This window comes from Struthio camelus, chromosome 14, assembly GCF_040807025.1.
Source record: "Struthio camelus isolate bStrCam1 chromosome 14, bStrCam1.hap1, whole genome shotgun sequence".
NCBI classification, from domain to species: Eukaryota; Metazoa; Chordata; class Aves; order Struthioniformes; family Struthionidae; genus Struthio; species Struthio camelus.
The window spans coordinates 7840328-7865670 of record NC_090955.1 but is presented as its reverse complement, the minus strand read 5'-3'; the positions used below and the strand labels follow the sequence as shown (position 1 = coordinate 7865670).

At 48.4% G+C, this 25343-nt stretch overlaps 1 protein-coding gene across 2 annotated transcripts in view; it reads right to left on the bottom strand.

Moving 5' to 3' along the window:
* Positions 1-15158: 15158 nt before the first annotated feature.
* CHCHD6 (coiled-coil-helix-coiled-coil-helix domain containing 6) overlaps positions 15159-25343 on the bottom strand; it is a 116256-nt gene continuing 106071 nt past the window's right edge. For both annotated transcript variants that reach the window (XM_068907613.1, XM_068907612.1), the window contains one exon: positions 15159-15703. In XM_068907613.1, the coding sequence (XP_068763714.1) occupies positions 15680-15703 (24 nt within the window). In that variant the 3' untranslated portion in view covers positions 15159-15679. The remainder of the gene's footprint in view (positions 15704-25343) is intronic.

Sequence of the window (25343 nt, the reverse complement as noted above, 5' to 3'; positions counted from 1 at the left end):
CGTTTTGAAGAAAGTTCATCACCACATTAAAAGTAGGAGGAGATGGAAATTGTTTAGACACGGCTGAAGAACGGTGGCTTGGAAGAGCAACGCCTGATATTTCCATTTTCAAAGGATGTTTCATTTTGGTTTTTGAAATAAATTCCACAACTTTGAACAAGTCAAAATCAGAACAGAAAGGGTCACGTTTACCGAAACGGGACGCTTTGCCTGACCCGTATTTTGTTACGCAGGAAATTTAAGCGAATGCATCAGCCCGCTGGGGAACAAGGAGCCTTCCAAAAGTGCAGCTCCTCCCCTGAAAGGACCAAATCCAGCCCCGCTTCGCCCAGCCGCGTGGCTTGGGGAGCCCTTTCCCATGAAACCACCCACGGACCCCACGGCCCCGGCCGTGCTGAGCCGGCACCCTGCGCGCACGTATACTCGCCGAGCGAGAGGCAGCGCCGGTCGCGAGCGGCTGAAGGCCCCTCCCGTCCATCCATCCCTCCTAGGGCCACCTCAACCCGTCACCACGCGGCGGTGGCAATCACCGTCGGCTCCAGCCGGCCGGGGCAGAGCCCCTGCACCGCGGTGCCCCCGGGGGGGGCGTCCCGTCCCCCCGCCGCCAGCGCACCCCGGGCTCTGCGCCAGCCCGGCTGACTTCGCTCCGTCATAATTAACGAAGCGCTCCGGTACGCGCTGCTGCCCGCCGGGGCCTCCCCAACGCGGATCATCCACCTCGGCGCAGCCACGGGAAATGCTGCAAGCGGGGCCGGCAGACGACACGTCTCGGCTCGCTGACGTCCTGTAAACGACGGCTCAGTCGGGAGGCAGCGCCGAGGCCCAGAAAACCCGGCGGAGCTGCCTGCGGGAGACCCTGAAACGCTCCGTGCCAGCCACGGAGAGACCCACGTTCAGCTCGGAGGGAGATAAAAAAACCCCAAAGAGCAGAGCAGGGACGGTCGGGGCGCGCGTTGGAGAGTAGTACATGTTGGGGGGGGAAGCAGGGGGCGTTTAACTAAAAGAAGGGCTTATACTACTAGCAAGACTGTTAATTGATTCAGAGAGAGCGATTTCTAAATCATACCCTGACGCGCACGACGCGATCGATGAACGCGCTACAGCAGAAACCAGGCTGCCAGCCCTTTGGTTGCGTTACTTTGCGCCGGGGCCGCGCAGAAAGCCCTGCAGAGCAGTGGGGCCGGTGGGCGCCCGGCTCCCCCGGAGGACCCCCCCGCTCCGGGAGCCGGCACCGGCCCCGGGAGAGATCCCGGCACCCAGAAACGGGGCTTTCTCCAAGATCACGCCGTGGTTCAGCAGCACAGACAGAAACCTGCCTCCTTCTCCCAGCACCGGTCGGGCACTTCTGCAAAACCACGCTCCTTCTCCTGGTCCCCGTCTCCTGGCTGCTCCCACCAAACTTATTTGAGGTGGAAAAATAAGAGAGAGGAGGAGTGATCATTTCAACAGGGATGTGTCAGACATCCCGAAAAGCTCAGCTGCCGGGGCTTTTGCAGCATGGCAGGTTTAGGAGAGGGTTTCCCACCTTTAAGAAGGGTTTTTAGCAACTGGAACAAGTCTAGAAGATCCCTCGCTCCATGCGCGCTGCCCTGGCAAATCCCCGCTGCCCAAAGGGAGAGCTGGGAGCTGAAAAACCTGAAGCAAATACAGACACTTCGGTCTGTTTATAAAAAAGTTTACAGAATGATGAGTGAAAGACAGCTAATGATGCATAGTACAGTTAGTGCCAGGGAAAACGCTCTAAATTGAAGTCCTCAGATATGAAGAGAATCAGCATTTAATAAGACAGTTAATGTATGTTATTTAAATGTCACTTCATTATTAAAAGTGTATATTTTTTGAGGTTTAATAACCATGTAATTGAGGCATCTTTTCTATAGTTAAACCTTGGCAAATATGTTTTTCATAATTAGCCAGTATTTATTTAACATGCAATAACCATCCCATTAAATTTAATGACTTCAATTAATAGGTACAGAGGGGCCTTTTTTTTTAAACGGCAACGCGCATTCCCAAAGCCGGTTCCTCATGTGGCACCGCCGCGAAGGACCTTGACCGCCTCGGTCGGGGCGACCCGGCAGGGCAGGAGCGCGGCGGCCGGACACCCGAGCCCCGCCGGACCACAGCCCTGGCGTGAGCACCCACGCGGGCAGCTGGCCCCCTCCGTGCCCGGACCCCTCCTCGCCTCCCTCCGTCCTGGCCCCGGAGGCGCGAAGCCCGCGGGTAGATTTTGCCGGTGGCCGCAAAGCGGGAAAGGCTCAGCCCGACGTAGCCTCGACCAAGCCTTGGCGCCGTTAGCAAATAGCCCAGGGTGAATTAACTCCTTTAATAAACTGCCCAGTAAAGAGTTATTAACCCACCGTAATAAAGCCTGGCAAGAGGCCGCGTGCTGCAACCCGGCCGGGCCCCGGGCTGTGAAAACCCTCGCAGCTCGGGAGGAAATCTCCAGCCCCGCGTGGGGACGCCTGCCCTCCTCCGTCGCCCCAGCGGGACCCCCTGCACGCACCCCCGCGTCCTCCAGCCGCCCGGCTCCCCACCGGCCTCCGCCGCCTGCTTCTCCATTTGCTCTTTATTGCGTTTTAAACGTTTGTTCGTTAAGAATAAAATCGCAGCTGTTAAACCTTCACCCGACGCGCGGCAACGGCACCGAAACGATCAAATCGGCGGCCGCGTGCTCCGTACGGGACGGCCTGGGGGCCCCTTCCAGCCGCCGGCGCGGAGGGAGCGACGGCCGTGCAGGGCCTGGAGCCGAGTTTTCTCCCGGCCTCGCGCGGCCACTGAAAATTTAGGGTCCAAAGGCAGCTTTCCTCAGGGCCTGCCGGTGCTCAGAAATTTGCCCGTTTGCGTACAGCCCGTTTCTGCTGGGAGCGCTCGCCCGCAACCGCGGCGCTGCCCCCGGAGACCCCGAAACGCCCGTCCAGGCCACCCGTGCCCCAGGGCCACCTCCCGCGGTGACGGCGCTGCACGCGCTCGCTGCCGCCAGGGGACTCGGAGAGGCTGTTTTAAGCCCTGCTCCGTGTTTCTGGTCGCCTCGAGCCAGGACGAGGCGCAGGAGACAGCAAGGCCTCGAAGGCGCGCAGGAGGGGGCTGCCGGCGCGGCAGGGCCCCAGGCCCGCTCGGTTCGCCCGCAGGGCAGAGCGCCGGCCCGCGGCCTCCCAACGCCGCCGACCCGAGCAGCAGCGGGCTGCCCGAGCCGAGCCGCGTCCGCCCGGCGGCTCCGACTCCCTCCCTCGCGCTCCCGCTGCCGAGACGCTCCCGGGCCCGCGGCGCCTGCCGCTCCCCCCGGGTTAAAGCGCCGACCGCCTCTCGGCTTTAATAACCTCTTCTCGAAAGCCGGGGGGGTTTCAGAGCCAGAGGCCACGGCCGATTTCTGCCCCTTGGGCCGTTAGGTTAATGCACCGGCCCTCCCTAGGGACTTAACCTAGATTCGCGTCCCAGGCGGGTCACCGGCGACACGAGTTCGGTCAGTCCTCAGCCGAAGGGACCAGCCCGGTTTGACCGCCACGGGGCCATCTTCCACGCCAGGCGGAGGCGGCCACGCTGTCGCCCAGGGCTTCTGCTGGCCCAAAGCTGGGGGTGGGGGGGGGAACCATCGGCAAAAGCACAGACCGACAGTGCCATCTTGTGCTGCCTGCCTGAACGGTTGCGGGGCCGCGAGCCCGGCCGGCCAGGCCCACGCCGGACACGCGTGGCCGAGCAGAGGCGAAGGGGCCTGGGGCTGCGGGCGCCCGGCCCCGCATCGCTGCAGGTGCGGCAGGGCCCGGGGCACGGCGGCCGCCGGCCCTCCCGTCCGGCGAGGTCTCCGGCCCCCGCGGGGCGCGAGCCGGGGGGGGGGATGAGGCGATTGGGGGAAAAAATAAAGGAGGGAAAAAAAAAGGAAAATCTGCTTCTCAAATTACCGCCAGCACCAAATGTCCCTTCTTATCAAGACTGGACGGGTATTCAATTTTCTCTTCAAACGCCTGCCTTCGGAAATGGTAATAGCGTTTCAAATCTAGGGGAAAAGGGAGGGGAAAAACTGAATATGCGAGGATTAACAATGAGAGAGAGAAAGAGAGAGACAAAGGAAGAAATTATACCAAAAAAATATATATATATGTAGTCGGAGCCTTCGCAGGAATTAATTAAATACAAATACAAAGAGAAAATTAACAGCCTCATGCCTAGGCAGGGGGAGAAAAAAGGATATTTTCTGAGCTTAATTAACCTTTTTTTGCCAAGCTCAATAAAGAGGAAGGGGGGAGGGAGGGAGGGGAGAGCAAAGACTCCTAGTTGCTTTGGCTTGCAGGAAATAATTTCGGGCGCCGGTGCCGGCCGGGGTCTGCCTGCGTGGGTTCGCGGCGCGCGCGGTCCCGGCTTGGGTACGTGGCAGAGCTGTTTGCACATAAAGAACTCGTTTGTTGGGCCTCATCGGTAGGTAGATCAGGAGGAGCCGCGGTCCCGCCGCGAGGAGAGGACCTCGAGCCGGGCGAGGAGGGACACGTCCCCTCACGGCCGTGCCGGGGGAACCGGAGCACGTTGGACATCCCGGAGGAAAGGGCAGGGGATGGCGGTGGCACGGGAGCCGGGATGGCTGCACGACCGCGGCCGTCCGCACGCTCCCCAACGCCTTGTTTGCAGGTTTGGAGTCTGTGGTGCTTGGGGGCATCAGGCACCAGGTGACGGCTTGGAGGGAGGATAGGTTTTCAGAGCAGCCCGGACCCCTGGGGAGCCCCACTGTCACCCTACGGAAGGGCTGCACTGATTTTCCATATCCTGATGCCAGACTCAGGTTATTTCAAAAGCTTTTCTATCGTGACAGCAAAGTGTTCCCAAGACCCAACCGCTCTGGTCTCCACCAGCTAGGTCAGGTCTTGGCAGGGTGAAAACACAGTGAGGAAAGCAAGTTTGTCGAGGCTCGAGACATTGAGGTCACCGTGATAAACCTAAACCTACTCTTCTCCCCAAGCATCTCACAGGGGCTGCCAGGAGCAAAGGAAGAAGCTGCTGAAGAGGTCAGTGCTCCCAGGCCAAGTCAGATGGGGCCAGAACTGCTCCAAGCAGGGTGACGGGGATGCGGGCATGCTGCAGGGACCCAGTGATACCTTTTGAGAAGGTTTCCTTCCCAAAATCCTGGGAAGGGCCGCTCTCCTTACCCAGCCACCCCTCGTGCCTGGCCAGAGGACGCAGTGCCACAGCTCCAGGTCCTCTTGCTGCTCCTCAGCAGAGTAGAACTAGATCCTGGCATCTCTGTGGTGGTATCTTCTCTGCCCCACCAACTCCACGCACTTCCCAAGTTCCTGACCCCCTTCTGGGCCAGAGACTTCTCGAGCTTTAATGCTACTAATCATCCTCAGTGAAAGGCAGCTAGCGCAAGGCTCTCTCGATTTCACACAAAGCCCCCTCCTCTCTCTCCAGGATCCACCTGTGATTAAACCCTCGCCCTCCCGGTACTCACGCCCTGGCTCGGGCGGGCACGGGGGAAGCCCAGGCACACGCGGGCCGCTGGAGGAGGCCGCACGCAGCAGGGCTGGTGTTCAGGGCAGGGTCAGGTTTGTCATAACCCAGCTTCCACCGGGCGACGGAGGGAGAAATTCATCATTCCCAGGCAGGTGGGTGATGAAAGGGGCAAATTGAAAATGCAGAGCTCGGCGCTGATCTGACCCTGCTCTCATGGCCTGGTCAAGGACACACACACGGCCCAATGGATTATTCAGGAACTGGGAGAGGGCGATTGATAAGGTAGACCCAACACCTGCAAGCGCTTACTTAACAAACTTGGCTCCTTTTCCGTCCAGGAATAGATTGCAAAATTATTCAAGAGTCTTCAGCGTAAATTATTTCCAGTATAAGGATTGTTTAAATTGCAAGCTGGGAATATTACTGTGAAGTGTACAAGGTATGTGGTAAATTATGTAACCAATTTATGTAATTTATAAATTGAGTTACATAAATTAGCCACACAAGGTACAGCATGAATGTCAAATTGTGTATTCAATTGTCACAATAATAGCTCAGCATCAGATTAGCTTGAGGATTAATCCAGACAGTACAAAGTCTGGATATTACAAATAAATAAATATAAATATCAAATTGTATACTCACCGCTCAAACTAGAAAGTTACTGGCATTAATAAAATGCAAACACTCAAGCACTCGCTTATGCAAAAAGAGGAGGCTGACAGAGGAGAACCACTTTGCTTCCCAGTTTGCACAGACATACTCATACACTATTCTTCCAGTAGTCACTTAACTGATCCCAGTCTTTGGACCACAGGAATTCAGACTCAATACTTTATGAAGCATTTTTAGGAAAGGCAGCAACTACACAAGCCTTCTCCAAAAGTCCATGTCCAACTCCTGGAGTAACGGAATATCTCCACTAATTGTCAGCAGTAAGGGGCCTATAAAATCATCAATGACTTTGCAATTAAGAAGTTCTTAATCTAATTAAGAGCACCTTCACACTAATTAACTCACTGCACATAATGCCCCGAGTATGGAGGAAAAGTACATGTAGTAAATTAATATACTGCCTAACTTTGACATTCTCACCTGCCGTTATTCACTAACCTAAGTTCTTGGGACCTGGAGGGGTCTTAGGAAACCAGAAACAAGGCTGTTATTTTTCCCCAAATTAACAGCCAAAGGTACATCTCCACCTCTCCTTTTTCACCAGCGCTTCCCCTCCTCTCCCATAATCTATTCTACCCTTAGTCTCAGCATGGGCAATGCTCAACACTGAGCCAGGGACAGCTTTTATTAGGCTGGATGAAAATAACTGATTTGGACCAGCCAAAGCAAGGAGAGCCAGGAGCAGGAAGGAGTGTGCCCTAGCCAGTTCTCAGGATGGTTCCCTCCCTCTTCTCTGTCCCTTCCTTTCCATCCCTCTCATAACATGTCCTCACCACTTCAGTCCCTCCAGGCTCCCTGACCCACATATCTCAAAGCCACTCTACCTCTCCAGATGCCCCTAGTTTTCCAGGGCACCTTAACCTCTTCCAGAAACTACACCCAGAGCAGTCGGAGGAGCCAGGGAGAGGGGGGGGCGCTACCTATCCCCTGGAAACCTTGGCTCACAGGTTGGCTCGGTGGGCACTATGTACAGGTAGCAAGGATGAGCCGTGTGTCATGCTTTTTGCTCCATTGCCCACATCCTCAACTAATGCTAAAGGTTTCCGAGTTTCAGAATTTTTTCTTCTTTAACTTTTTACTCCTTATTAAGATCTAATTTTCTTTCAGGTTCAGTATGGCAGAACTTTGCTCTCCTGTGAACAGTTGCTGCTGAACTGTGATCTACTTGCCCAGGAGTGCCACAAGGCCGGTAGCAGTGTTAAAGCACCAACTTTAGTTTCCCAGGGGTGACTAGAAATAGATCTAGAGCACAGTTCTCAACCACGGCTTATTAAATATCTCCTCTGTTAATAGGTGGGATGGCTTCTCCCAGGGAGCTGTGCGAATCTGGACGTCCCAGGCAACCCGTCACGGAAACCACTGGTGGTAAGTAACCACCTCAGAGGTCAGAAAGGTGATACAGACTGGCTCAAAATTGTGGTGTGCACATGGGTCTCATTTTTCTATGCAATTCTTCGCACTATTGAACAGAGACTTTTACCTAGCAGCAGCAGAACTGTGTTTTGAAACACCTGGCCCATCTCTCACAGAGAAAGCAAACGGAGCCCTTTCTCCTGATGCAGACCATGCCACACTTACCTCAGACACTGTCCCCTTGACATCAGATTCCTATAACCTATATAGAGGTACCCTAACCATTAGCTGAAAACAGCCTTGAATAACACTACTCGAGTTTTACATCAGGAACAAGCAGTGCAGCCTCTGAAGAGGACTTACATTTTGGTCTCTGAGGAGCAGAACCACCAGACCCTATTGTCTGAGGCTGCTTCCAAAAGACTGTCAGCTTAGACTCAGAAGCATAATTTCTCTTCTCTGTTTGGCCACAGATGAAATTGGTGAGCCTTCCCTCAGACCGCAAAATTCATTTTTCTCAGCGATGAGGAAGTCAGGCCAACCAGTGGCTGGGTGGAACTACAACTGTTGGCACGCAGGTTTCATGACTGGGTTTCATTAGGATGTTAGGGAGAGCAGCCATGAAGCCCTTTAAATATATTACTGTGGGTATTCCATTTTCTGAATTGCCCCCAAGTCTGGGGATGTTTAGTCAGGGTACCAAAAGGCACTACATAAAACAATTAGAGTGCAGTAGTGAAATAACAGACAGGCATTTTGTCTTTTTGTACCTTCTTTCACTTGAAGATCCTGTGGCACTGCACAAGCACCTGAGTTAAGTTTGGAACAAGCCTAGCACACAGATAAGTCTCCTGGTCTCAGCTTCTACCCCACGTTTGGGCAACACTGCCTGCCAACTGCGTCAGCCTTCTGCTGTACCCCTTCCCACCAAAGGAGCCCCGATCCAGAGATGTGGTTGCAGAGCCATGCTTGGGAACAAGCATAAATCACAAGGCAAAAGGTGGCTTTGGAAACCTGCAATGCGTGTGGATGCCAGGCTTAGTCTATGTGCAACGCTGGCCATCACAGATGCACAGCACCGATCCATTCAATCCAGTAAATTGCAATCCGAGGAAGTTATCATTAGTTGGCAACAGCACACTGGAAGCTACGGAGTACAGTGAAAAACCCTCAACACAAAGAAGGCTTGCAAAAAGAAAAATAAGTAAATAAGGATTAAAGGGGCTATGAAGGCTGTTTCATTGAAGCAGCCCATAAAAAGCAATTTCTCTGCCTTTTGTAAGCTTTCATTTTGGCTGATATGATTTAAACTAAATCCTGAACTGGCATTTTCCCCCCAGCTCGTTAAAAACCATGAAGCTTGGTTTCCTCAGAAGTTAAAAAGGCTACTGAAGGAAGAGGAAAGAATGAATTTTTTAAAAGTCGCACTTGCACACTGCTTTATCAAATGGCAAAAACTCAAATCTCTCCCTTGGTTCAGCTGCTCAGAGGGTAAATGCATGGCAACACTGGCAGAGTTCCTGTTTACTTGTTTTATGATGGTTATAATGAGGAACCCATTAAATTAATAGCCATGCTTTATTTTTAATGTTATGTTTAGCTAATCCTGACTTACAGTGGCACTCCCCATTCATAGAAAATAAAAAACAAACCCTCTATGGTGATGGATTCTACCACCAAGAGAATAGATATGGAGGGATGCTCAAGAGGTTGTAGGAAGGAAAAAATATGCTTTTGATGCTTTCTGAGGGAGCGTCACTCACATCCCTTAGCTGGTGCCCATTAGAGAAACTAGCTCAGGTAGTTTCAAGATCTAAATAACACAAAATTGATCTAACCCTATTTTTTTTTTTTTTAAAAAAAAAAGGCACTGCCACACCAGAGCCATTCTCACTCCCCCTGCAGCCCCTCTGAGCACCCAGCACCATGTACCAAAACACAGAGACACCCTCCCCTCCCACACCTGGGAGCGAAAATCCCCTTGGACTGTCACTCCCCAACTTCAGCAGTGGATATTCTCACTACCTGTAAACCCATAATGTTTAAATCATCCATTCACACCCCCTGGAGTATGTTAATGATGCAACTGGGTCAAAATGCCTCAATCTAAGACTAAGATCGACCTCAGACCTACGAAAGCTAATAGCAGTCTTTCAGTCTGCCTATTCAGTGCCAGGTGCATCGAGGGCCATCCTGTCTCTGCAGGGCCCCAGTAACACTGCCCAATATTTGCAAAGGAGTTGCCCGCTCGGAGACGCAAGAAAAGCCATTTCAGCAGAGACACGTTCGCAGGGGGCCCGATCTAAGCGCACACACACAAGGAGACAGAGAGCTTCCAGCTTCTGTTACCCAGCAGGTTAAGACCACCACAGGTCAGCATTGACCAAGGACAAGCACAAACTGTTTCTGATAGCCATAGGAGAGTTGTTTGTGCTACAGGATCTCTCACCGGATCAGGGACAAGCCATTCAAGCACTACTCATCAGGTCCACTTCTCATGACGATGCAACAGCCAGTCACGTGCACTCCCTCATGGGTGGTGGACTGGGAAACTCCTAGCCCAGAGCTCTCAGCAGAGGGCAGCTGCCTCAGAGCAGGTACAATCCAAGTAAAACAAGCCCTTATTACACCAAAAACATTTGGTAAGGACCAGCAGAAAAGAACCCAGACGGATCCGGAGCCTCCAAGTTGGTTTTCAGAAAGCTACTAACCAAGCCAAGGCCAAATAAGCCTTCCTTCAGCTCCTCCTAGCCCTACATTATTTCCCACTTGGTAGTCTAAGTGACTCAATAATCTTGCCTCATCTTAAACAATGATAAGAAGAAACAATTAAAAAAAAAATCTACAGAGAAGAAAATAGCAAATGTACAGGAGCAAACTGCGGGCATCAGTTTGCCATAAACGTTAGCAGTAAGAGATGGAGGATGAAGACGATTTACTCCAGAGCTACCAATCCAACATCAACTCTGTATGCAAGGAGGATTTTAAAATCAGAACTTTATCTTAAAAGATGCATAAAAAGGTGAGCAGATCATAGCCCTCCAAAGACAGCCATGTGAGCCAAAGGGCTTCGTTTGGGCTCATGCTAATTAGCAAACCTACCCCAAAGATATCAGAAATTATATTTATTTCTAAACAAATCGTCTGAAACAAAGTGGAGGGGGGAGGGGGCAGGCAAAGCAGGAATCAATAGCAAACTTCAGCTCCCCAGTCTCCCCTTCTCTTAAACTGCCTGGGTCTTTCACCCTACAGCTCCCAGACAAAACCACACAGGGAAGCAAACCACACTGCAGGAAGCAAACACAAGTACTATTCAGCTTCTCGTAGCACTGTTTGCACAGAAGGAATTGCTGGTTCAAGCACAGACAATTCCACTGAGTGAAAGGAGGAAGAGTGTCTAATTTAGGCCATTCACAAAGGAAAGCTAGCTTCAGGTGCAGTCTCTTTCATACCCCAGAGGGAGCAGCTGATTTCATCTACAACTCGGAAACAAAAGTTTGTTTGCTATTTGCCCTAGAGTAAAAAGCCAAAGCAAAGTTCTTTGCCATGCGCTGACCTCTGTAAAAAGTCTGAAAAGAACGTGTGTCATTAAATCCAAGATACAGTTTTGACATGGAGCCCCGAGACCGGCAGCTTCTCCATTAGCTCCCTCTGGCTTAGCCCCAGGCTGCACAACTACCACTACGCCGGCATAATTAAACACCAGAGTGGGAGATGGAGGGACATCATTACTTGCTCTGAAAGCGTGAAGACGACTACTGGCCCAGGCTAATCACTTCAGTTTGCATCACCCTTCAGTCTCCCAACGCTAAGGGACTAACAGCCTAAGAGAACTGGGGAAGTGATGAGAAACCACAACACGCACAGAAAGCAGAGTGATAAGGCTGACAGATATGGAGGTCAGGCGACCTCCTTCACTTCAGGAACATCACATCCATCTTCTCCAAGGACAAAGAGAGAGAGAACTCCACTGAAGGAGAGCAGGTGTTGGGCCATGGCCCTTCAGGCTCCCGTGGGTTTCCCTTGGTGTTGCATCAGCTGAAAAGAGAAGAGAGGCTGATAATTCTACAGGGCACAGTGCGACGGCTCCTTGGGGTTGCCAAAAGGACTGCAGCAGTTGTAGGTTTTGTTTTAACCAGGTGCATTTTAAACTACAGCAACTGTTAAGAGGAATGAGAGGGAATGAGCAGAGAGTCCTTGTATCTACACTACTTCTAGTCCCAAAAGACCAAGTCACCAGCCAAACTGAAGAACATGGTTCTGAGATGCACAGCAGACTGGCAGTGAAGCATTTTAGGGAATCAGACACAAACAGTTAAGCAACAAGCTATAGACAAGCACTTTTAACCAGTTTGGAAATAAAAAAACAACAACAACGTGAAAGACAAATTGAAAAATTCTGCCTGGAAAAGCAGTACACAGCATGAGATCACAGAATTCAACAGACTATAAAATAGGAAATGAGACTTACTCTTCTCTCCCTACAGCTACAGAAAACCCTCCTACAAAGATAACCGACATGCTCGGCAATTGCCTTCCTCCTCCAGCCTCTCCTGTTGTGGACAAGGCAGAGTTATTGAAGACCGAATGCAGAGAGGATATTAGATAAAGCATCTTGCAAAGCCAAGTGTGAAATACTAACAACAGGAGGCAATGGGTTGTGTTTTTATGCAAGATCACAAATTTGGTGTTTAGAGAGCCTGAGAGACCCTTGCATACTGGTACCTCAAAGCGCTTGTTGAATGTTTAATTTAAAAAGCTACTGAGGCCTACTGGAAAATTTCTATCAGTATATCTTCTCTAACTTTGTTGTTTCATTTCTTTTTCCTTCTTGTAATGCTAAGAACTTACACATAAATAAAAACTTGGTTTCTTCCACCCGTCTGGCCAGTTTTAAAACAGTTTGTACTTCTAAAGTGGGCACTCTGCAAGCCTATGTTTTCACATTAAATTATCACCGTTGTGCACACTGGATGCAAATTACTGAGTGCATTTGTACACACAATTACCCAATTTGCACGCAGAACTGCAGTAATTGAGCGGGCAAAACGGACACGCTGCTGTTCAGCTGAACGGAGCATTGACTACGAACCGCAGCTGGCATTGGGCAGTTTTGGTTTGAGTAGGTAAAAAAAGGTTATTGATATTCCTGGATGCAAAAAAGCTCCTTTTTAAAAAGCTCCTTTTTGCGCAGCACATGCAGCACAGATAGCAGCGCTCTGGCTGCCCCTACCCTACCTCCACATTTGAGGAAACTGCCTCAAATTCAGCCTCCACAATAGACTTAGACCTTGTTTACCCTGCCGTCCAAGTTGCCCATTAATGCCAGCTGCGACAGCAGTTGTGTGATAAGGACATCTATTCAGCACTGGACACCAGGCTCCAGGAATAATGATCTTTGCCACTTTGGAACGTAACTGACACCTGCTGTCACAATCTTGCACAAAAAAAAAATTCACACTCTGAATTTCGAACAGGCAGTCAAGGAGAAACGTACGCAGGAGCAGCTTATGGCAAGATGCAGGGTTTCTTCCCTCTTTGTAAGGGCCTCAGTAATATAGGACCAGTGAAGAGGAGAAAGGAAAACAGTGTAACCTGTGCTAACAGTTAAAAGCTGTATACAGTGTACAGTGTAACCTGTACCTTTTTTACTTATATGGCATCTGAGGCTCTGCAAACTCAGTTTCATCCTTGGCAACCTCCTGTTGACACCTCTGCTCATCAGTTTTTCCAAAGCTGAGATACCCGAGCCAAAGGTCAGGGCAACAGTAGCAACTACCCTGTTCCTGGGCACTATCCAACCCCAAGGGAAAGGGACTCTCTGAAAGGCAGATGGGACCACAGTCCCAGCACCCACAGAATCACCATGAGATTTGTACAGACTCGTCGCGGAGTAGGCTCAAATCCTACCCCAGCACGGCAGGACTGAAGAGTTTTCAACTTCAAAGCTACACAAACGAATGAATTTTTGTCCTCAAACTACCACAGACTGAGGGTTACGTGAGCCAGTACTGAAGGAGGATGAGGTGGAAGAGGTACATTTTCAGTTAATAACCAAGCAGTCCTTCATCTGGAGATACTGGATGGCCTTAGAGTGCCACTTTGTCCTTGCTGGGCTGCAAAACAGCCGCAGTGCACCTGGCCAGCATTAGCTGGAGATGTTACATTTATGATTTTATGGCTGATTTTTTCCCCCTACCCTCTATCAATTGAGTTCACCGTCTGAATGATCACATCGGTTTATGTTCCACAGACACCTGCATATCTGGAGATGATAGTAACTCCCTGAATGCTGTAATCAGTTATTTCTCAACAGAGGAATTGCCAATTTGGTAAATAAAGCTCATTATAAAAGAACATGGAAATGTATTACAGTTTCCTAACAGAGAAAATTGTCCAGTGCCGCAAGATAATCAGCTCTAGCATCATAGTCCCCTCCAGTTTAGGGTGGCTGAAATCATGACATGCAAATTACTTGTGCCAAGGTAACACTGGATGGAGGCAAGAGGAAAATGAAGAAGAGACAAAATAGGTATTTTTCTCTTCAGACCAACAATAATTTAACATCTAGTCAGGGATAAACCTTGCTGCTCTAAATTTGTGTGTGCAGCATCAGAAGTTCAGTGGCTCGGTGGCACCAGGCTACCCTAAGCAGATCCCAAAGTTGGTATGGCAGCAGCAGAAAAAGTTTGCCCAATGCTGCTAGAGACAGACCAAAGGGCACTAAGTGTCCTACTTGGGCTTAGAAAACTTACCCTTCCTCCTTTGGGGACAGCATGTTTGACCTGCACGGGGATAAAAAGATAGAAATTTTTCAAGATCTGGAATTAACAAAGAAGAGCTGTGAATAAGCAAACATTGTGCTTGTGAGGAGGAGGAAGGCTGTGGCATCGGCGCCCCAAGGGAAGGAAAGAGATTTTGTCCCTTTAACCAAGATCTAAAGCATGATGTTGCTGCCTAAAGAGACCAAGCAGGACATAAGGCAGAAAACAGTTCTCAGCCCCCCTCATCCATTTTCATAAACGCTACATAAACCTGACTTGACCTCCAAAAAAAAAAAACAAAAAAAAAACACACCCACCACCTATGTTCACATTCTTCAGAACCTGTCAGATACCAGGTCAGAGAGGACACAAGGAGCAAACAATGCCAACTGGAGGAGAGGCTTTAGCCAGAGAAAGGGAATTAAGTTACAAAAATAGACCTGCTCACCTGTGCTGCTGACAGATCTGTTGCAAACCTGTTGCACCTACCACTTATAAGAGGATGAAATGCCAGAATGCCAGACACAGACAGCTCCCACTGCCCCTTGGCTCCGCAAAGAGAAGGCACAAAACAGAGTACGAGGCTGAGGAGGGATGGTGCTTTATAGCAGATAAAGGAGGAACTGTACACAAGAGCCAGTGCAGAGAAAGATAATTGGGGCTCCACATTCAGCAGGAAAAGGTTTTTTCAGTAATGATTCCCCAAGACTAGTTCCCTTCAGCCAGGATTTTGCACTCTTCCAAGTACTTTAAATAAGCCAAATTCACTCAGCCCAGGACCAAAACGAACGAGTTTTGTGATTTATAAACTGTAACTGGAAATATTTCTATTCCCCACACTTGTGGGGAGTTTTTGTTGGCAAGGGCAGGAGGCAGAAAACAGCCATTTACAAACTGGTGGGACTGAAGGCATCTCACAGCACACAGTGACCATTAAACACTTTATTGGTTAGGAGGGAATCTTGGAAGGGAAGAAACGCGCCTGCTTGTGTAACCAAAGGGAGCGTGCTAGGCACAGTTAATCCTAACAAGCTAGTCAGGAGTACTACCAAGTACTTCAGACTCCTGTCTTTGAAGAACAAGGACAAGGACAAAAGCTCTCAAAACTCACACGGGGATGGGTGAAACCAAAGCCAGTATATGGTGAACCACACCTGTGTTAGGTGAGCCTCCAAACTACAAGCTGTGCCAGGAGCACTTGTGGTCAAAATAATTGTTTATATTGTAACACAATAAAAAAAAAGGAAGCAATAGTGTCCCCCTCCCCCAGGACCAGAAACATCCATCGAGACTGATACATGCAGGCAATCAGTAGAGGAATCATGTCGTTGTCTTGGACCGCTATGGGCAGAAGGCACCAGTTTTGGTCAGTGTCTATCCAGAAGGATGCTGGGACTTCCAAGGGCATCTGTTGTCCCTGTCTTCTGCTCTTTGGTGGCTGTTGATGTTTATCCAGAATTAACTAACAGCTCCTGGAGGAAAAAGGAGACAAATGAAAAGACAGCAAGTTAGCTTATATTGGACCGTTTCTTTCAGAAGTGAAGGAGCAGTACTAGCATGGCTGAGAAACTACAGGACATCCCTCAGAAAAGTCAACAGGTATCACCTGCTACAAAACACAGCAAGATATTCAAGAGTACGCAAGACTGTAGAAGAAAACAGGTCATGATATCAAAGGTAAGACTGATTCTGTGAACAAGTCAGTCTGCGGTCAGCTCCAGCTCAAACATTGCCCACATACTCTGAGGAGGGACTGGGGCAGGGGGCGGAAGAGGGAAAATATTTTAAATAATTAGAATTTACAAATTGCCACAAGAAATATGAGGTCTGTAGCCCTTGATTCAAGGGTAAGCGCTCTCAGCTCTTGGCCAGGTTGAAGACCAAGGTCTTTTTTTATTCCTTATACACTGAACAGTGCCCAACACAGCAACAGTATCTTGAAGCAGGTACTCCAGAACGACCTAGTAAAACCTAAATCCCCCTCTTACAATTAGCCTGAGCCCCCACGACCTGATTAACTAGGGGAACTTTACAGTCCACCGTGCTGGGCCACAGAACAACTTCCAAGATGAGAGCTCTCCACTGCAAGCACCCTGACACAGGCTGAGGAACGGCCTCCTCCAATGGCCTACAGCAGGAGTGACAGAAGGGCAGAAAGCCTCTAGTCTCAGTTAAACCCCAGACCAGCTAAGTGGGAGCAGTAAGCATAGCTCCATGCTAAAACTTCAGCCTCAGTGGGAGATGCGAACACTTGAATCAGCTGCCTTCAAACACACACGCACTGCTCCCTCGTCCCAACATTCGGAACAGCATCAACATAAAGAAGGACACCAGAGAGGGAAGAGGAAGTAATAGAGGGACTCACGGATCACCCTAGCCTCTGACACGTTTGAGAGCCTTTGCCTTTTAATATTAAGGCCCAAACTCTCCTCAAAATCTAAGAAAAATCAAGTTTGTTTCCCCTCCCCCCACCACAAACAACCTCCTGTTTTGCAGCTGATAAATCCTCAGATCCTGCTGGCATCTGCTTATGAGCTGTGGACTTCTGAAGAAGAAGGGGGAGAAGAAGCAGGAGGAGGCTTCAGACATTTTTAGGACGGTAGTTGCAGAGCCTACCGTGGCCTCTTTCTATTTTTACCTTCTCACTCCTATAAATTCAAAGAAATCAGTCCAACAATGCCATCAGCCATGGATGAGAACACAGCTGGCACCAGCTCCAACTCCCTTCCCAGCTGGGGATCTGTGGCATCAGTGCTGGACTCTACTTCAAAAACTAGGCAATCGGCTCTTATGCATCAGCAATAGCATCATTAGAATCAAGGAACTGCTGGTGTAGCTACACTAACAGCAGAACTGCATAGGGTGACCTGGTCAAGACACTGCTTTCTCCTCCTACTCTGGCTAGGTTCACTTCCATTTTGCACAGAAGACAGTCCTTACCCACGTTTAGAGGGCCTTACTAAAGCCAGCTACAGAAAGACAGCAAAATAATTTGTAGCTGCATGTGATCCTATCACCCAACCGATTAGGGCTAGATTTAAGCTCAGTCCTACTCCTTGTACACTCATTTTTCATTGGAGAGAAGCTGCTGTTCCTTGTAATGAATCAGAAAGGGGGACACCTCAAAACAATGGTGTTACCACACTTGGCAATATCTATCAGAAAATGAGGGATATGACTGAGGTTACCTTTGCATAGTGGGTTATATGCACTAGCTAACACTTGTAAGGTCAGCATGCCTCCCCAAAGACAGCCCCATCTCCATCAACAAAAAACTGGAAAAGCTTCAAAGGATTTGAGAATAAAGAGGAAATTGTTTGCCAAATTATTTAGACAAAGCTTACCCAGAAATCTGACAAATGAACCATCGATATTACTTGACTGACTGTAATTTCCAAGGTAATTTTTCTCACCATTAGTGACTTAGAAGTTTTGCACTAAGCAATATATTTTAAAATCTCCAATAGCACTCACACAAATTGTAATGAGCTAAGCAGTAACAACTCGCAATCAATGTTGCAATAAAGTAATTTCCTGTATTCACACTGTAACACTTCAGTTAAGTGTCAAGGAATGCTACATTTTGTGACAAAGCCACTGATGTGGCTACTCTATGATTAAACCCAGTGGAAGGGGCTAAACTGTTTTTAATAATAATTTTAAAAAACTTAGTTACAAAATTTAACGTTCAAAATCATAACTTCTTTTTAAAAAACAAAACAAAAACAAAACAAAAACAAAACAAAAACTTCTTTCAGGGGAAAAGACAAATAGTCAGCCCTTCAATCAGTTCTTTCCAGCCTAACTTCTCTATACACCGGAGATACGTGAAGCTGGAGGCTCACAAACATTCCTTGTGTAAATCAGGTTCCACCTCACTTTGGACAACTAAACTTCATCAAAGTCTCTTGCACAGTAAGCATTGAACCCAAAGCTGATGGGCTGCCAGACAGGCTAGACACCAATTTCCTGCTGTGCAGCTCACACCAGGGGAAGTTTTATGAAAAAAGGATGCAAGTAATGATACCATCAGTCAGCCCAGGTTGCTCCCAGCCGTGGCCTGATACAATGTAATTTGTACACAGTTGCACCTAAGACCAACCTGTGCTGGCCACAGTGACTAATTCATTTCCCCTCCCTCATAAAGGGCACATGATGCTCACGAAGGTTAAAGGGCTGGCATTTCTTGGGACCCGAAGCGCTCTCAGTGCACAGCTGACTGCATAGAGGGATGCCTTTCCCAGCTGTTTCAGATGTTTCTGCTCAGATACCAATCCAGATCTCTCAGCATTTGCCAAACCAGTATAAACCGTTACCATTCTGCCTGGTAATGGCCAATTCTTGAAAACTGAAACCCTCTAACATTGCTAAGATTCAGTTTACAAAGGAAGCGAAAACCACATATAGTCTCTGGCTGGCTGAGATCCTGTGCTCCCGTGGATCTTCTGCAGAACACACCATGCAGCGCAGGCACAGTTGTTAACAGCTAACAATGCTGGAGGCCAGAGCCACGGATCTACTCTCACAGCTCCTGCAGAGCTTCACGCAGCCACAGCGCAAGCTCTGCAGGCCTCGTGGTCTGTTGTCACATCATATATGCTTATTACAATACACATAGAATTGTTTTCACTGTTTCTAGGCCACCAGTTTATAAACCTGTGGCTAACTACTTAGAAGCACAGTTGCATCTATTTCACGCCTCACATGCTGTGTAATAGCGTGCTAGGACCCCACACCTCTAAGATTAAAACCACTCTTTGTTAAGTCAACTATTTACATAAGCGTTTCAACTTATATTGCAACCATGCAGATACAGATTAGGTACCTGTTGGTTCCCTTCCAACCTGGAGTCCTCCCTGCAAGGTGCTATCAGGCTGCTACAATACTTATTTTGAGCAGAAACAGCCAGGAAAGGGAAGAAGCAGCCTTACCTCTACAACATGCCCTCATCATTGCATATGCACCCAACAAGATGCATACGTAACAAGTCCAGGCAGCTTGCAACAATGAGATGTTCCCATATGATGGGATACTTCCAATTAATTGAGCTGAGGTTCAACCTAAAGTTCAGTGACCTGTCACAAAATACCTGGCCAACCGTTGGCATTAGCTGGTCTCCTTGTTGCCATCTCAGCAGAACAACTCAAGGTAGCCTTGGAGAGTGCACCACACACAAGAGAGGACAGTGCCCTTCTCCTTGCACAGCGAGGGGAGATGACTTTAATGTCGTTGCCAATAAAACGTCAAGTAGACATCAGGTATCAAAGTCTTTAGGAGCTCCAAACTAGCTCCTCTACGTAAAAAAAATTGTGTCCATACAAAGGGGTTCAAGACAATTCCTCACAGCTGCAGTTCCAGTAAAAACAGGAATGGTAATCAGTGCAGTCTCAACAGCAAATCCAACTGAAGGGCACTCAGCTATCTCCTCCACGCCTCTCCTGCCAAGCAGGAACCTGAGCCACTAACCCATGCTCTTCCACCAGTGAGAGACCCTGCTTGTGAGCTAACAGCAGCTAAAACTGGCCGGCTGCTTGCTGACACAGCCTGCCACTTTGCAGCAGCTGCAGGGAGCCGGCAGCTTTCCAGTTCTGGTTCCAGTCGGGTGAGGAGAAAGGGCCAAGCTCTGCAAGCAGATCTGCTCCACACATTTTACTCCCGCTGAGAACAGAGTCCAGCCAAAGCCCAAAGCAGTCCTTCTCCCATAATAGAGGGCCAGGGGTTTGGTATCAGCACCAGGCAGCAAGTCTCGGCAACAAGGTTCTCTAATGCACTGCTCATCTTCATCCCGTTCACCCTTTGTCCGTTTGCATCTGCCCGTAAAAGCTCGTGGGCCAGCCTGGCCAGTCCGCGGCCTCCTTTCCTTCTCCCACGAAGGCTGGAGAGCTCTGCGCCTCACCTAAGGCTCACAGCTCGTGGAGGCATCTTCCTCCTTGAAAACCCAGACCTGGAAGAACTTTACTCCTGCTGTTTGCCACAGATGCTGTTTGCCAAGCAAGATATGTTTGTTTAATCAGCCTTTAGCCTCACAGAGGTAAACCCTGCAAGTTTCCTCCAGTGGATAATACCTTACCTTTGTTCTAATAGTCCCTTCAGCAGTTACACCTTGGCACTCACACCTACGGGCACCATGTAGCTATGAAGAAATCAGAAAGCAGATCCCCATGACAAATGACTTGCCGGATTCAGAATGTCAGTGACAAAGTAGAAATTAATCTCCACAGTTCCTACCTCTCTGCCTTGTGCAGATAACTATTTGTTTTCCCACACAAAACAGAATACCTGTTTGCACACAGCAGACTTCAGGAACACGACTGCACAACTTTTTCACCTCTGTTAGTCTGGAAAGAGGCACCAACAAAATACAAAAAATCCTGACCGGTCCTAAGATGGGTGTTCAAGGCCTTTCTGCTGGATAAGGTATTTGTTGTGGGGTTATTAGCACCCTCAACCATTGTAAGGGACATTTGAGTCACTTTAGTTTGATGTATGCCATAGGTATTTTTTGGTTATGTGCAATTTGTTCTGTTACATTCTGGGTATTGGCTATTTTGTGGAGCAGCTGTGCTGACTAATGGATCACAGCACTTCTGTGCCATATAGTTATTGCACTGAAAAGCCTCTCTGTCTCTCTCATCCTTCAGGAGTCCAAGAGTTGCTGTCCTTGGGTTTGCAATAAGAAGGGGCAGGAGTATGCCTGGCAGCAGCAAAAAACATTAATTCAAAAAGCTATGAAGAGAGTTTTGTTTTCCCTCTTCTCTGTACTGGTGTTAATAGCTTTGCAAAGCAGAGAAGTTCACCCAGTGACTTCTTGGCTACTTCCCCAGATGGCGTCTTCAAAGCTGGCATGACAGCAGAAAAGACGCCTTTCAAAAAACTTGCAAGAGGCATTGTCAGTACACCCCAGAAAGCACTTTCACGTGGAAGCCCCCCTGCCCTGCACACCCCACAAGCAAAGGGGAGAAAGGAGAAAATTTTTGAGTTTCCTTTCCCCCCTCCTCCACGTCCTCTTTTGACTCTCATGAGCTGACACACAGCTTGCTTTACTCTGCCTTGATGCCTCCCATTGCTCTGCATTACCGGAATATGAAGTAATTTACTAGCGCAACCGATTTCTAGCTGGTCTGAGCCTCACCTGTTTGTTCATGCATTATAACATTGATTTCCTCCCGCCAATTGTTCTGATCATTGTCCTAGCTCAGATAGAGCCCCCGTCATTAGCCTTGCCTTACAGGAAACGTTTTGCCACCGGCTGAGCAGCTCTGCAGTTACTAGACTGCATTAAAAAATCATCCCACTTGGGGGGATCCGTCTCCCCGCTGAGCTGGTAGCCCCAGACAGCACAGGAGGGAGCGGGGAAGGCAACGCTTGGTTCTTTTTATTATTCCTAGAAAATACCGGGGGCCAGGAGGAACAAACACCGTTCTACAAAGGGTCACTACTGAAAGGATGCCTGTTAATTAATCGGCATTCATACTGAGGATGGTTTTTGTTCAATCAATGTTAATTACATTTAATCTCGTTCTCACCATTAAGAAAAGCCACCAGGCCAGGCTGATGCTGCTGGTTCCTGACATGCAGCTTCCACCCACACTCGGGAGGCAAGGCAGGAGGGGAAAAGCAATGGAAGGAAAGAAAATAACAACCCTTCCTCACCCCTTCTGCATCACTGCACAACTTCATCGGGTCTGTTTCATTATTTAAACAATTTTTGTTTTCCAATAAAATGACAGAGGAGCTCAAAGGATGAAAAATCAGACATGGGGCATTTCACTACCATTCTTGCTCTCCTGGGCACCGGCTCAGAGCTTTGCTGACCTGCACAGCCCTGGCTATTCTGCTTCTGTAGAGGACTGAAATGCAGAAAGGCGCTTATTTGAAGCGGTCTCTGCTTTTCCGGTCCCAGGTGGCTGCCAACAGATCTGCCAATGCCCCTCAGTATGGCCTGCTACTGCTGACTGCCGCCTTCGATCAGCTCTGCCAAAGCGTTTCTCTCCCACTTGCTGCTGACCACAACTCCACCAAAAAGTGCCAAATTATGCTGAAGTACGACTGCCACTGACAGAACATAAAGTAGTAGTTGGTATTAAACAATCTCTGACCCAATTTGCCTTGTAACTCGGTGCATGTTTGAAACCCGAATTTCCAAGGTAAAGCATCCGCCAGCTATTTGGCTTCGATCTCAGGACTGCGCCTCTATCTGCACGGCCACCTGTTCGGAAAACCAAAGGCTTCCTTTCGTGTCGGCAGGAATCGAGCCTTGGGGCACAGGGGCAGCTTTTGCAGCCCATGAAGCCCAAGGTGGCAGATTTCATGACTATTGTCTTCTTGCTGCTGTAAAGTGCTTTTTCCAAATCAGGATCAAGAAACAACAATAATCAAGACCGGGCACCGTCTCTGCCTTTCCCCTGTGGCAGCACACAACTCTTGCCTACTGCCGGCGCTGCAGTTTATCATAGATTTTCTTTATCCCTCGACAAGTGTCAGTCCCATTGCCTCTCACCGCATAAAGAGGACATATCACAAGTGCTGTGAAGGGCTGGCTGAGTTTTAAGTGGTTCGAAACGGCTCCACTAGACTTGGTCAAGACTGCTTTAAAATCATTTCCCATTAGGACTGCGACCCTCTCTCTTTACAGCCAACGTAACGATTTTACCTCAGGGGAAGATAATTACATCCCACTATCTCCACACTTCAGAAAGCATAAATTACAAACCATACTGCACCTTTCTGGAGCAAGCTGAGAGAAGGGAATTTATAAGGAAAGGGAGGCAACACTGGATGCTCCTCTATCCGCAACTGCAACCACCGCTAGTGTTTCGTAAGCTTGCGCATTAGGCTCGAGGAGGGATAAAGGGATCCAGAAGGCACACGATGTTTTGAAAGCAGAACAACGACAACTTGTACAAATTCAGCTCCGGTTTTGTAAGCATTAAAATGAACTTCACCCAACTGTGAATAATCGTTTCCAGAGCCAAAAGGAATGGAAAACCACTTACTGATGCAACAGAACTTCATTCTTTCAAACCCTAAACCAAATGCTTCAAAAATTAAGGACAGGCAACAGTAACATTATTGCTGGGGGACATCAGCTTCTGTAGCTGCAGGGGTTTTTAACTGCTAAATTGCCACGCCTTGCTCAGAGTAAAACTAAATGGAACAGTATATACAAACGAAGGAGACTTCTCCACACTCTTATACCTGCTCTTGCTACCAGCCCCTGAGGATAACCAGTGGGAAAATAAAAGGAAAAAATATATATCTCTGAAGCCAAAAGATTTTGGATTAAGTTGTATAAATGACCTGTTACCTCCTATCACAAGGAAGGAGAGATGCAATAAATACCTGCAAACCATTCCAACATTTTGGATTAAATGGGTTACAGAAACAGAAAGTGCATGGTGCAAGATGTTATAAAACAAGAAGCCACGAAAGTGCAGGAATTGGAGTCAAGCTGGCAAATGATCCCTGCAGAACATCGAGGAAACTATCCAGAGACGAGGTAAAGAAAGGATAGTCTAACAACACTGACTGATGAACACTGTTGCTCGGGTGAGTAAATTCAGAATGTCAGACTTCTGCTTAAATCTGCTTCAGTCCAGAAACAAAAAGAGCAAATCCTACTGTTAAAAAGCAGGGAAAGTATAAAAGTCAGATATGCAGAGCCTCATTTCAGGAGAGGTTTCCCCTGTGCGTCCCTCCAAGATTTAAGCTTGTGCCTTCAGTTATTCCTGGAACATTGGGTATATAGGATTCTACACAGGGATTACTAGCAGGATCCTTGCTGTAGGTGCCACTTCTCAACCAAATTACACTTGACTGGATGTCACTAACACATGCAAAAAAAAAAAAAATTAGATGAAGGCAGCAGGACAACAAATTAGAGATCTGGTGCAAGAAAATACCACAAGGTCACCCAGAAAAATGAAGAGGTGTTGAATATAAACTCCTAGAACGTTTCTAATTCCACAGCACATTAAAGCTTACTGTGACCTTGACACAGTACACCTCCAATCCTGGTGGCTCCACACAAGTCTAAGACCAAGCCTTGTTGAGGCGTGATACCTTGTGAATAAGCGGGAAGAAAAATAAAAAACAAAACAAAACAAAAATGACAGAGAACACAACCCCAGCTGTCCCCTGAACTCCTAGGGATCACCACATCCCATCCATTACCTCTGACTTTTCACAGCCAAACGCTCACTGATGGAAGTGGCAAGGAAGAGAGGACATCATGGTGTTTGAAGGCAGCTCCAGCAGCTCCTTGACCCCAGGGCTTGTCCACAAGCTCATCCCAACTTTACATACTGCTTTTCACAGCTCCAAATCTCATACTGGAACAGATTATTAACTCGCACTAGTTCTAACGATGTCTAACTCCAGGAGTTATCATGAACACGAAGGCACAGAAACGTCTAGTCCTTATGCCCAGATACAGTGCAAAGAGCTGCTGAAAACACTTCACAACCCTTCAGCTACGACAATGACCCTCCAAGACAGGATCTCAATGTCGGTTGTTAAATTCTCATCCTGGGGATTTCATCTGCCACTTGTGAGTGTTACTAAACCATGCAGCTTTTCTAGGAGGTACAGAGGGGTAAACACTGTCTGGAGGGCAGGAGTGGGAGTCCTAGACTTTATTGTCAGATTTCTCCTGACTTCACCCAGCAGCTGTAGATAAATCCCTGTCTCGGTTTCCCTTTCCGTACATAAGAACAACGCTACTTACCAACCACACAGAGGTACAATAATTATTCACCAGCAGAAGATGGTAAAGAAATGCAGAAATCACAGAGTTCTCAAAGGATCCATCCCACTCTGTACAATTTGCATTTAGGTGTCAGAGGAAACCTAGTGCATTAATTTGTCCCCTTCTGCCTTGCTTTAGAAGACTCCCACACGGGATAAAGAGATTTCCTCTCCAAGGTCAGGGGTAGCACGGCCACATCCAGGGTATGGCTCACTCCTGTCTAGTCCAGCTTCGTATACCTAGCACAAAAAGAGGCAGACAGAGACAACTTCTCCAGGTATTCTTTTTCTATGCCTAATTCTATTTCTGCTCAGCGATACAGTGAAATTCCACGCAGAAGCATTATGAGCTTGACTGGCTTTATT